Below are 11845 nucleotides of genomic sequence, written 5' to 3'. Positions count from 1 at the left end.
CTCTGCCAAGAGGCCCCACAGCCCCTGCTGAAGCCAGTGAGTGTGGAGCTTTTTTTCCTTTTTTTTTAAGTGCCAGGACTAGACTGGTGCCGGGCAGGGGATGGGGCAGGACAGCCATGAGGACTTCTCCTGTGGCTTCCCCCACCTGGGGAGAGGCAGGCACAGCCAGAGGAGCTATCAGAGAACCTGCAGCCACCCAGTTGTGCCTGCCTCTTCCTGGCCAATCCAAATCACTGAATCTCTCCAAATCAGCACTGAATCAAGTCAGGACAGTGATTTGAATCTCTAAATCAAACCACTGTCTTCCAAATTGGCCAAATATGAATTGAATACTTCCCTATTCGCACATGCCTAATATGTCCCTCACTTTGGGGGAAGTGTGGGACACTGATACATGAGATGCTGCTGGTGCTTTAATCAGAGTGACTCTGAGAGCCTGGGGGTGGGAAGGGATGGGAGATCAAGAGATGGTCCAGTTTAGTCAGCCACCCACATCTGCCCAGTAGCCTAGTAGACAGGGCACTACTGTAGGAAATGGGAGACCTGGGTTATACATGCTGCTCAACCTGACAAGGTTTAAACACACATCCGCTGTGCCTGAAAATAGTGCCAAAATCTCCAGGCTATGGAAGCACATTCTTCATCCCTCATCTTGGAGCTGGGCCATTGGGTGGAAAGGAATGCAAAAAATCATAAAACTAGAGAACCTGATTAGGAAGCCTCATAAGAATGGCCCACCTCTGATAAGAAGAAAGCTCTGGGCTCTGCTCCCTACTCCTAGTGCTGTCCATGCATTGCATCCAACAAATATTCAAAACAAAATGCATAAACAATATTAAGAGCAAATCCCAGGAATCCCTGCTTCCCAGTGAAGACCCCTCCTGACTGGGATATCTCTGTCAAAACAGATGCTCCTTTTTCACAATCTCCTCTGGACCCCCAGGAATATTATATTCTGCTAAATGGGCCAACTTCAACAGAAGGGATGGAAAAATGCCCTCTGTTATGCTTAGCACTTAGCTGGATGGTTAAGGCAGTTTTCTGGGAAGTAGCGTGTATTGGTTCCTATATCCTCAGGCTGAGAAAAGCCTAGAGCTTAATGGTGCCTGTTCACATGCAAGGCGGCTGGTCCAACATGCCATAATTCCAGTGTGTCAGAGCAGACTTGATTAACTGAATCTGCTGGAACGTGCTAATAAACATACCTCCAGTAGCTTCTGCATCTCATGTATTAGCATCCATGCATTTCAAAATGGCAGTGGGAATGCTTTAACTAAAACTCATTTGACCTTGGCACACATGCAACAATTCCCAGGGTTTCCAACTACCTAGGCAAGTGACTTAACCACTGTTGGTCAAAAGACGACCCCACCACTTATAGCTTAGGTGCTCAAAGCCATTAGGAAGGTATGTTTCAGAAGTCGGCACATCAACAGTTTTTCAGGGATCTAAGCAGGGTGGAATTATCAGTGCAATTAGAAATTTAGGTACCTAATATGTGGACAAGGATTTGGGCTACAATCCGATTTTTTTTTTTATTTTTTTTTAGAGTGTGACCAAAGTATGACTGTGCCAAAATAGAGTGGATAGTACAATGGAAAACACAGAAGTCATGAAAAACAATAGTTGGTAGTACTTGTCTATGGGTCTTACAGAGACAGATGGCTCAAGGTGAGGTGAAGGGAAGAAAAAAGTGTCTTAAAAATATAGCAAAGATATGAATTATAAGCTGACTATCTCTATGCCTGTGTGTTGGACCAAAATTGGTTTATTATAGGTAAAACTGTGTTTTCATTAAAAAAAAAACAACCCTGAGGTAATTGAGCGGAAGGATGTAGAAGTCCTTGTTAAGTTTGGCATCTGTATTTGGAAACAGAACATGCATTTAAAAAATGGCTGGCCTTCCAAAGTTTTTGCTAAACCTAGCATGCTTTGGAACCCAAGTGAATGAAATCCTATTAGTTGTGACCATCTTAACAATATGCACTTCATACGGAGAAGTGCTGGATCCTGCACAGAGGAAGGAAATTACTAGTACTAACAAAGGAAAGTAGATTTATAATGAGCAAATATACAAAAGCTCCAAATAATTATAATATTCACAGCTTGGCAATGAGTTTTTGGACTACAAAATAGCTTTTCTCTTGGAAGAATGAAGATTTTATAAGGTTAGTGTAAACAAAGGGTAATTGGAAAATCAAATTGCTCTACATAAGTTATTGTAAGGTCTGGAATAATGGTGATAACATTTTTAAAAAGCCTGCTTATGAATCACTATGTTTTTTTGTCTTCTACGTTATTGTCACCAAAAATGCTCCCTTGCAAGTGCTACAATGAGAAACATAAACCGCTAAATACGAAGACCAGCTTACCCCTGACACAATAAGTTCTCCTCCCAGGTTCTGGACTTCTGCCTTCACCTTGCTGCATATGTTGAGCTGGTGGCAATAGAGGGCAATGCGTTGGAGATATGCTAACAAATCCTGCTTGCAAGCTGAATCAGGGCACTGAAGGGGGGAAAAGCAAAAGAAAGCTTGATTAATTTAGCTCAGGGTATTGGATCCTTATACAAAGGCAATCAGCGGAAATAGTAGCCATGTTTGTCAGATTAGAAGCCGCCATTTCTCTTAACCCTTCAATAAGACTTTTGATGAAAGCTGAAAGCACATTCTTTACCTCTTCCTTAGCCTGACTCTCATGAATTAAAAGATGAAAATGCACACAGACTCTATAAAAATAAATCATTTGTCAGTTACCTGATGAACTGTAAAGGAAACAAAATAATCGCCATAGTTGTTCCCTAGGACATCATTCAGTTTGCGCTAAATGCAGGAGTCTACTGATGCATACTTCTCTAGTCTGTCTATGCTGGAAGGAAATTATTTATGGTAATATGAGCACCATGTCACAGAATCTTTCAGGAGATGCTTTCAAGTTTGCAGTCCTTAATAAGAAGGAAATGAAATTATTTGGTCCCCTTGAATGTCTAAGTGATACTTCTTGCTACTACAGGAAGGCTATCTATATAGTACTGTACCATTTTGACACATTTTGCAGATCAAATGTGTGTGCATAGAAATTACCCCGGGGCAAACTAACTAGGCTCAGTGAAGCTTTCATAATCAATATAGCCAGAGAAGACCCAACTGCAATTTATTTATTGTCCATTGAAATACATCCTTAATAGAAACTGTACCATCCCCAACAATATCAACAGCATAATAAGCAGCATAGAGCTGGTTAATATTCCAAGTCGTGCCTCCAGAGTAGAGACCTCTATAATTCACCCAAATGAAACCCAGCAGAAAGGCCTGGCTCCTAATAGCATGTGTCCAATAACCACTTTTCAGGGGTACACAGCAAAGCCTGCCTTCCCATGTTGTCTGCATATATTTCTACAGAGATCAAAGATTCAGTGACTTTCAAACACGCTTCTTTAGGGCATTAAATGTTCCATATTCGATTTTCCATGTTGAAAAATAAAATAACTTCATGGCACCTAAGCTAAGTATGATAAAATTAAACATTCGCAGCCTAATGGCTCCACAATTATTGACTTAAAGAGCTACTTTATCTATGACAAATAAGGCACAGGGGAAATGTTGTTACAATGCATTCAGCAGTAAAACAGGAGGACTGGATATACGCGCTGTAGCCTATAACCCTGAAAGCCGCACCTGCGTGCTTCTTTTCCTTTTCCATCTATCAGTAAAGAAGGGCTGGGAGTTCACCGAGGCTGCTAGGTTTAATCTGTTCTATATTTATGATAATGCTACTTTGTCTTTCTCTCAGTTGCCACATGCTTGAAGAGTGAATTCCCGGAGACTTCTTCTCCCTACCTCTGACAATTTAATACAGTAATATTTAGTCTCCTCTTGAGGCTTATGAAGTGAAAAAAATGAACGTTAAAGTGATACCACCAGACAGCTGACAAGGCTTTAAATACAAGTACCTTAGAGCAAATTAAAATGGAAGATCTCTCTCACTGGAACAGTAATTAAAATGCAACGGTCCATAAAAAGTTTATATTGCATGCATGTCTCTAAAGTTCTGTAAAACATCATTAAGGCCAAGGCATTAAAACAAGCACCTAATTCTCACACTGGTCTCTTAACGTGTGTATTTTAAAGGTTGTATGCCTCATCCTCCTGGAGGGAGAAAGATTAAAACAGAACTCAAGCCAGCATTCTTTAAACAGAATGGGTTTTCCTAGTTGATTTTTTGTTCCTTTAATTTCTTCCATCTGTAAAAGCACCAAGTGTGAAAACTGAAATATTTTGCAAATGTTCCTTAATGTTCCTTAACAGCTGTTTCCACAGTGGGAACTTTGCTAACATATTGGGTGGATTTCCCCAAACACACAGAAACGGTATTAAGGTGTGAACGGGCAAAGTGGGTGGATGAGCCACAAGATACACCACCAAGACTCCTTCCAACTCTGCCTCAGATTCCCTGGCCTAGACATCTGGTGCCATTTCCACCAGAAGTTAAAATTCCTGTGACCAGCAGACGTTCCCATTTCAAAGGGAGGGAGGAAGGAGAGCTGAAATCCAGAACTGTGATAGCAAATACTTGTGGAAGAACTTTTATCCTTTTACAGTCCCTACCAATAGACTTTATCAAAGAAGGAGATGCTCCAGCTTCTACCCTGGCTGGACAGTAGACAATTACAAACAAATGTCCATACTTTGGTATCTAAAAAGGGTCACTTTCTTTCATATTAAGGACAGCATAGGGGACTTGGGGATGTTCTCATTGTTAAGGATCTACAATTATAGCATTAATTGCACTTTGGGTTGAAGGTTGTGTTTCAAGAGCTTAGTTTTACTTGCTTGTACTCCAGGAAACAAGAAATGAGGTTTAGTGTTAATTAAACTTGCAAAAAAGCAAACATGGGAGAAATTAAACATAATCAAATCATTTCAAACTAAAAAAACACAAACAGCTCCAAGTTTTCAATTTAACCAGCTTGTTTATTCTTTTCTTCCTCTCACTAAATCCCTCTAAAGGCAAATGCCATTCCTGGAGAATCTCATAAATAAGATCATTTGAGCAAAAGAGAGAGAATCAATTTTGCAGCAAGAGAAAGAGTCATTTTTAGTTGCTTAAACACACAAATATGCATTTAGCTATAGGCATCCATATTTGAAATTTGGTCCTCAATATTTTTTTTTATTTGATGCCTTTATATATAGGTAGACAGATAATATAATAGAAGAACCACTGGAAGCAATATAACAGGATTAAGAAAAATTAGGCTGAATATCAGGAACATCTTCTGAAATGTGGAAAGCATTAGTCTGCAAAATAATCTCCCAAGGGAAGTGATGAAAGTCCTGTTCCCTGAGTTGTTCAAAATTGGATTGGATGAAGCAGTATACAGTGTACAGGGGGGAAAAAATCCTGTACTAATATGAAAGTAGTCTAGCTAAGCCAATACATCTTTTTCATTTTGTAGAAAAGATTATAACACTCCATTCCTACCTCATTGGTCAATTATTCCAGAATAAGGATGGCAAAAGAAAAAGAAAAAATAACAACTCAAAAACCTAAATCAAAGAACGAGCCCACTCATGGTTACTGCTTTTCTGGGTTGCTCTGTAAGAGATCAGGATAAAAATATCAGGGCATGTTATTGACTAAGAATGTCTTGGAATAACAGAAAATCGGTAATGTTTTTAGGGCAAAAAACCCCCCAACCTTGCAAAGCCATACTCTCAATCATTTGGCTGTTCTCTGCCTGTATCATGACAACTTTTAAGAAGCTTAGCAATAAACCCCCAAATTTTAGAGAATGTTCCGCTTATGTGGGAAGAAATGTATTTGCTTTGGTCAAATTAAAAAAACAATGAGAAAGGAAAACCTAAGAACCACCTTTTCATATGGGGGGCAGAACCCACAGCTGCAACCACCACTAATGTTTACAGCTCAAAGCCCCGTTGATAGAAGCCATTAACACTGCTCCACAAAACCATCCACACTACTCCAACCATACCTGCCCTTGCCATAGAATTTAAAATGTTGACATCTCGAGTGACTTATTCTACAGGCAGAACAAAAAGCCATACCAATGGTGGGGGAAGGAGGAAGAGGAGACATTTAGGGGCACTGGCACAGAAGGAACTATTTGGGGAAAGCTGTTATGTCACATCCTGAGCTCCTGACACATGATGGAGAGCGGAATGGGAGAGGATACAGAGTTGTGGGCACAGAAAGGAGGACAAAATACCCTGGTCAGAGGACCAGAGACCAGGGCACACTGACTTTCCACTGGAATGAAGAAAGAAGAGAAGGTGACAGACTGGGAATTTGTGAAAAGATGGCACAATGCAGAGTCCCTAGTGCGTGCAGAGAGCGCGGCCTACAGAAGCTACAACACACATCAACTTTTAATAATTTTATTCAGCAACGTTCAAGTGGGATCCTTATTTGTCTCTCCCTCTGGTTTCACAGGCCCACCTTAACTAAAGCCTGCTGTCTCCTCCTGTCTTGAACAATCTCCTTCCCCCTTGTCGCATCTTTGCCTGTCCCTTCCAAATCAGTTTTTATATTATCTTCCCATTTTTTTTTTGCCTTGGTCTGCCTCGATGTCTGATACCCTCCACTTCAGCTTCCAAAATCTGACTCACAAGCCCTCTCTTGGCAGTCCTTAGGATATGCCCTGCCCATTTCCTTCTCTGCACTCTTACCTTGCTCAGGACATCAGATCTTTGGAAAAGGTCGGTCTGCAAACTCAGCATTTGTAGCATGCTTTTTTTTTTATAGACTAGAGATACGATGTTATAGTAGAAGGCAGGGCTTTCTAGAGTTTGTAGACTAATTTATAGTCTAAAAGATATACACATCAAACAGAGGAGAGCATATGTTATCTGATTTTAAGAAGAGTTAACAGTTTGGAGGTTGGTCTGTTTCTGCTTTGCATGGTATTCTCATCCATGAGAGCTGATTCTGCTATTATTTAACAGTCTTAACTTCTCAGTGAATTAAAGGGTGTAATATCAGTCTCACTCAATTGACAATGATTTTACCAACCTGCCTGCTTCTGTAGAAACAGCCTGCTTATCATCACTAGATCAGATTACTTAGCAAGGGACTTCGTGCAAAGGATCCTTTGGCAACAAAAAATGTTTTGATACTTCCCCTGCAAAATGCCACTGATTGACTTGAGTCATTAATTTTTTATTTGTTTACAACGTTACCTGATCAGCTACAGCTCGTGCCAATTTGTCCATCCTAGAGCCTGCTTCTGCAATCTTCTTGGCTGCATTAATGACATCAGATGTATTCTTCAATGGGCCTTTACCTCTGTAAAATACAATATAATTATGCTGCAATCTAATTAAATCATGAAAGCAAACAGTTTTAGTGTCCTAGCTCAGTATTTGATTTTTTTTAGAACTGTACTAGGAATGCCTACCTAATTTACTGCAACTTCACCTTTTAACTACTTATTATAGTACAGCTTGATTAAGAAATGGGTCTGCTGTATTTCCTTTCACATATAAAATGCCTCACTAGCAGTTTAGTTTGATAGTGCCTTCCAGCACATGAACAATGTTTAATAGTATGTGCATTTTTAAGTGCTCATTAAGAAGCGGTCCCTGCTCACATACAAAACTTTTTTTTTTTTTTAATTATGTTATTCCCAGACCCATGCTTAACACTAAGTCTGCCAAGTGCAGGAATGTCACATTAGAAAATCTCTTTCCTTAGATTTCTGACAAAAACCAGCTAAACTACTTGAAGCATAATCCTTCTATGCTTAAATCTTGCTTGATTTCTCTTCATCCTTACTAATGATCTAGCTCCTTTGGTATTTATATGATGATGTAAGAAATGCACATTCTAATAAATACATTTACCAAAACTTATACAAAAGGAAGGAAAGTATCTGAGCCAACTCAGACTTGCCTCATTTTATTTCTGACTCAAACTCATATCAAATTTATTTTAAAAGGTTCAATAATGCTCAGTTTCAATGGAACATGTATTTTTGTATGTTTGCATTCAAGCTATATATAAGGGTGCAGACAGAAGAGACAATTTTTGCCTGATCTGGCCACAGAAAGTGATTTATAGCCATGACCAAACACAAGTGCATGGCTGCAGAACAGTTAAAAATGGCAGACTGGGCAAAAATCTGAACCTGACACATGATGATAAAGATATTTCAAAACAGAGTGTCTTCTGTAACTTGTGTCTGCACTGCCTCCCAGCCTCCAAGCTGTTTTCAGAATGGGAGGGGGCTAAAGGGAGCAGAGGGAGTTCAGTGTCAGCCCTTGCCGGAGAGTGGAGAGGATTTCCCCCACCTCACCCTCCAGTGCTAGCTGGGGAGCCCCTAGAACAAGCACCTTCCGTTCCCTTTCCCTGCTCCCAATCTGCAAATAGCATGGGCTGGTATTGTGCTGGCTGGAGAAGGAGCCATTGCTAGGGGAAATTGCCTGCAGACTCCCAACCAGCAGCAAAATTCCCCCCAAGAGTGAACTTCTGTTTGGTCCGTGGGGTCGTTGCAACTCAGAGCACTTCTTGCAAAGCATTCTCAGTTACAGCGGGGAGCCACAATTCTGTCTGTGCCCTAAAACACAATTCCTCATCCTTTTGATGGAAAATCAGGTGATTTTATGCTTTGTTTCACTTTATATTCTTAGGGCTTTTATTGACCCCCAAGCTCAAACAAAACGTTAGCAGCAACATCTGTCAGGTTTGCAAAAGCGTGTGAGTATGGTGTGTGAGGCCCAGGGATATGAGAGAAGCCATGATTTTAAGGTGAGATAATTGTATTTAATGGACAAATTTTAATAGTTGAGAGAAATAACAGGCATGCCTTCCAGCTTCGTGTAGCTATACTCATATCTGGCGGGGAAAGCCATCACAGCCCGAAGTAAGTAAAAATTAGATTTCCTGTGCATACGCTTTCAAAGTAGGTGTGATTGTTTAGTTTGCTTTCTTTTTCCTTCACATTGAGCTGTCTCCCTTTTATGTAGCAGATTCCAACATCTAACATGTAAAAGTGGTGCTGTAGCTGTGATGGTCCAGGGATATGAGAGGAGCAAAGTTTATTTAGCTTGGATTGTGACTGTTTGAAACCTGATAATTTTCTTATCTCTCTCAACTACATGCATTAGTTCAATAAAAGACATCATCTTACTCTAGAAACCTTATTTTTCTCCTTGTTAAATACTGTGGATGCTGTATCTGAACAACACTGTACATGTCTTTTTGTTATAAACTTGCCAAAACCTTGCTTGAGTCAAAGGGTAATTAAAAATGGCATCCACTGAGTCATAAGACTGTTTATGAACAACCAGAAATAAATAGCAACTTATAACGCGAATAAATGCTATCACTCAGATTATAAAATTCAAACTGTTTGGACAATAAATTGGCATTATGACAGCTGTTCTAATTGCTATTACTACAGCAATAAAATACAACTTAGTGTGCATCAGCACACACAACCAACATTTACAGATAAGTAGCATTGCAGCAGGATACATTCCCTCTACAAAGAACATTGAAAGTATGGTAATTTGACGGTAAGGGGGGTGGGAAATGGGCATTTTTTCATCTTCGAATTACCTACAGTGCTGTCAAAAACACAATGGAACATTCCGTAAGATTTAATTTCCATCTCAAATGAATACCAAAGCATAATATATATCACATCTTCATCACACTTGGACCCTAACAACCTTAACACCAACCTCATATACTTTTCTATCCATTATATCAATGGATCCACACATCTGACTGTCACCCGCTGCACATATTTGGGAAGTTATTCTATTTTAACATTGCTGAGGTCACTGTAGACCAAGGAGGTATGAAGGGTTTTGTTTAGTTTTGATTTTAATGGAATACATTAAAGGTGTTTTTATTAAATCTAATGCAGATAGAGACAGAAAGGTCCACTTTGAATTTTTTATTTTTAATTTACTGCAAACATGACAGTAAGGTTGCTCTCAGCCTCACATTATTCCCGTTCTTTTGATGCCAGAAAAATCTGATTACCAGACTTGCAACTTGAAGCATAATAATGGATTCAAAACTAGTCCAGCAAATTGTAAAGAAACATTCATATTTCAGTCCATTGCAGAAGTTACTAGATAATACCCTTTTCCCCTGCACTCTTGGGGAAGAGCTCTTACTCTGCTTCAGGGCCAAATGGACAGATGCAAGTACAAAGCAATATTCTTTCCATGCTTTTGAAGTATGGCACAAAGAGATTTTTCTTTCCTGCCACAAACTTTAGGGAAGGGTTCTGGACATACAGTTCGGAAAGGATACCCAGAAGATGGTTTTTCTGCCTTGGGAAAATGAAAGGGAAGACTTAGATGACATTTTTTTTTCAGAGCTGCAGTCATGTGGCAAAAAATATTCAAATACCAGCCCTGGGAAGGATCTGGTTCACCACTTAGTCCCCAAGCCTGCAAGAACTGGAGCACTGCATCAGTAATTCATTTTCTAAAAGCAGAATTAATCACTACAGCATTTACTGGCCAGAGATTTATGATGATGCAATATGGACACAGATACTGAAAGGTAAGTATGGACCAAGAACAATCCAATCCCAGATTCTGGCCAGATTTCCTTTCCACTGGGGCCTTCACTGGAGGAGTTTGCACCATGATGATTTATGCCAAGCATTAGGTAGACAAGACTGGTGAATGCTACCGCTAAGCAAAGATGAAGCAAGGGAACTATTTTTCATTCTGTTTTAGGACAGTTAAGTGAGAAGTCAGGACTAAAAAAACAGTCTTTATGATCTTTATTTATTCAGAAAGTTGTATGATGATCACTTTTTGAAGTGAAGGCTAACTGCCATAGCCCAGACATTCAAAGGTCTATACATACTTGATTCATAAGTGAAAATACTTGTGATTGTGAATGCAAATGAGTCAGGTGTATGCACAGATATTCATGTTATACATTGAATTAGAGTATGCGCACACATATGTACACAGAAAAGAGTCAATGCAGCAATTATTGCGACTGAATTGGGGGGGAAGCTCTGGTCACAAAAGCAAATCAACAGCTAAGGCAGAATAAGAAATGTGACAGAAGATTCTACTAAATAACGGGATGCCTGGTTTTAATATACTACAGAAAAACGTGATGATTTTCATCCAGTTGTATTTCATCATCATTTGATTAATGCCATTTCTGCTTTTCAAAGCTCTATTAATAAGAAAAATGAATACATTGGCTTTAATTGATTATGGTAATGTGTAATTCAAAAACTCACGTAACACCGTCTCCCTGGTGTGATTAACAATGTGCCTGGATTTAAACAAAATTTGTATTCAAAAACTTGTATGACAGTAAGCCACTGACGTAAAGGCTAGAATTTGTTTAAATGATATCATTAATGAATTACTTTTTGAAGCACTGTAATTAGAAATGAGTAAGGTGACTTTGGAGAGAGGAGTTGGAAATGAAAGGTAGAAAAAGAGTCATGCTCACTGACAAGTCCTGATGAAGGTGAATACTAGCTAAAATGATAGTGTTTGGTTGGGGAGGGGTTAGGTGGAGGGGGAGGGTTGTAAAAATTTAGTCTTCAAAATGGAAGTTCTGTCATTATTTTTTATTGACGTAAATTGTGAGAGTGCAGGCAGATATGTTCACCTAGACCAATACCAAGTGAAATAGCTTTCGAGAGTCTGTGGCCGCAAGTATCATTGCTGTGCCATTGTGTTAAAATTAAAGAAGACATATTTAATATGAAGTGGCTAGTTCAGTTGTATCTGTACTTGAACTGGCTTTCTGCCCCAAAAGAAATGCATTGTTAAGGAGACTCAGCTATTAAAAAAAATGTTAGTTTTATGTTTTGGCCTGCTAGTGAGTA

The 11845-nt window shown here is 39.4% G+C and overlaps 1 protein-coding gene across 2 annotated transcripts in view; it reads right to left on the bottom strand.

The window, feature by feature from the left end:
* CTNNA2 (catenin alpha 2) overlaps positions 1-11845 on the bottom strand; it is an 870740-nt gene that overhangs the window by 40346 nt on the left and 818549 nt on the right. For both annotated transcript variants that reach the window (XM_019552979.1, XM_019552980.1), the window contains exons 16-17: positions 7200-7305; positions 2373-2507 (exon numbers count right to left, since the gene is read on the bottom strand). In XM_019552979.1, coding sequence (XP_019408524.1) covers positions 2373-2507; positions 7200-7305 — 241 coding nt within the window. The remainder of the gene's footprint in view (positions 1-2372; positions 2508-7199; positions 7306-11845) is intronic.

The sequence above is a fragment of the Crocodylus porosus genome, unplaced genomic scaffold (genome assembly GCF_001723895.1).
Source record: "Crocodylus porosus isolate Cpor-Errol unplaced genomic scaffold, CroPor_comp1, whole genome shotgun sequence".
Classification (NCBI taxonomy): domain Eukaryota; kingdom Metazoa; phylum Chordata; order Crocodylia; family Crocodylidae; genus Crocodylus; species Crocodylus porosus.
Note: the sequence above shows the minus strand (reverse complement) of the source record. Positions and strands in the feature narration are given on the sequence as shown.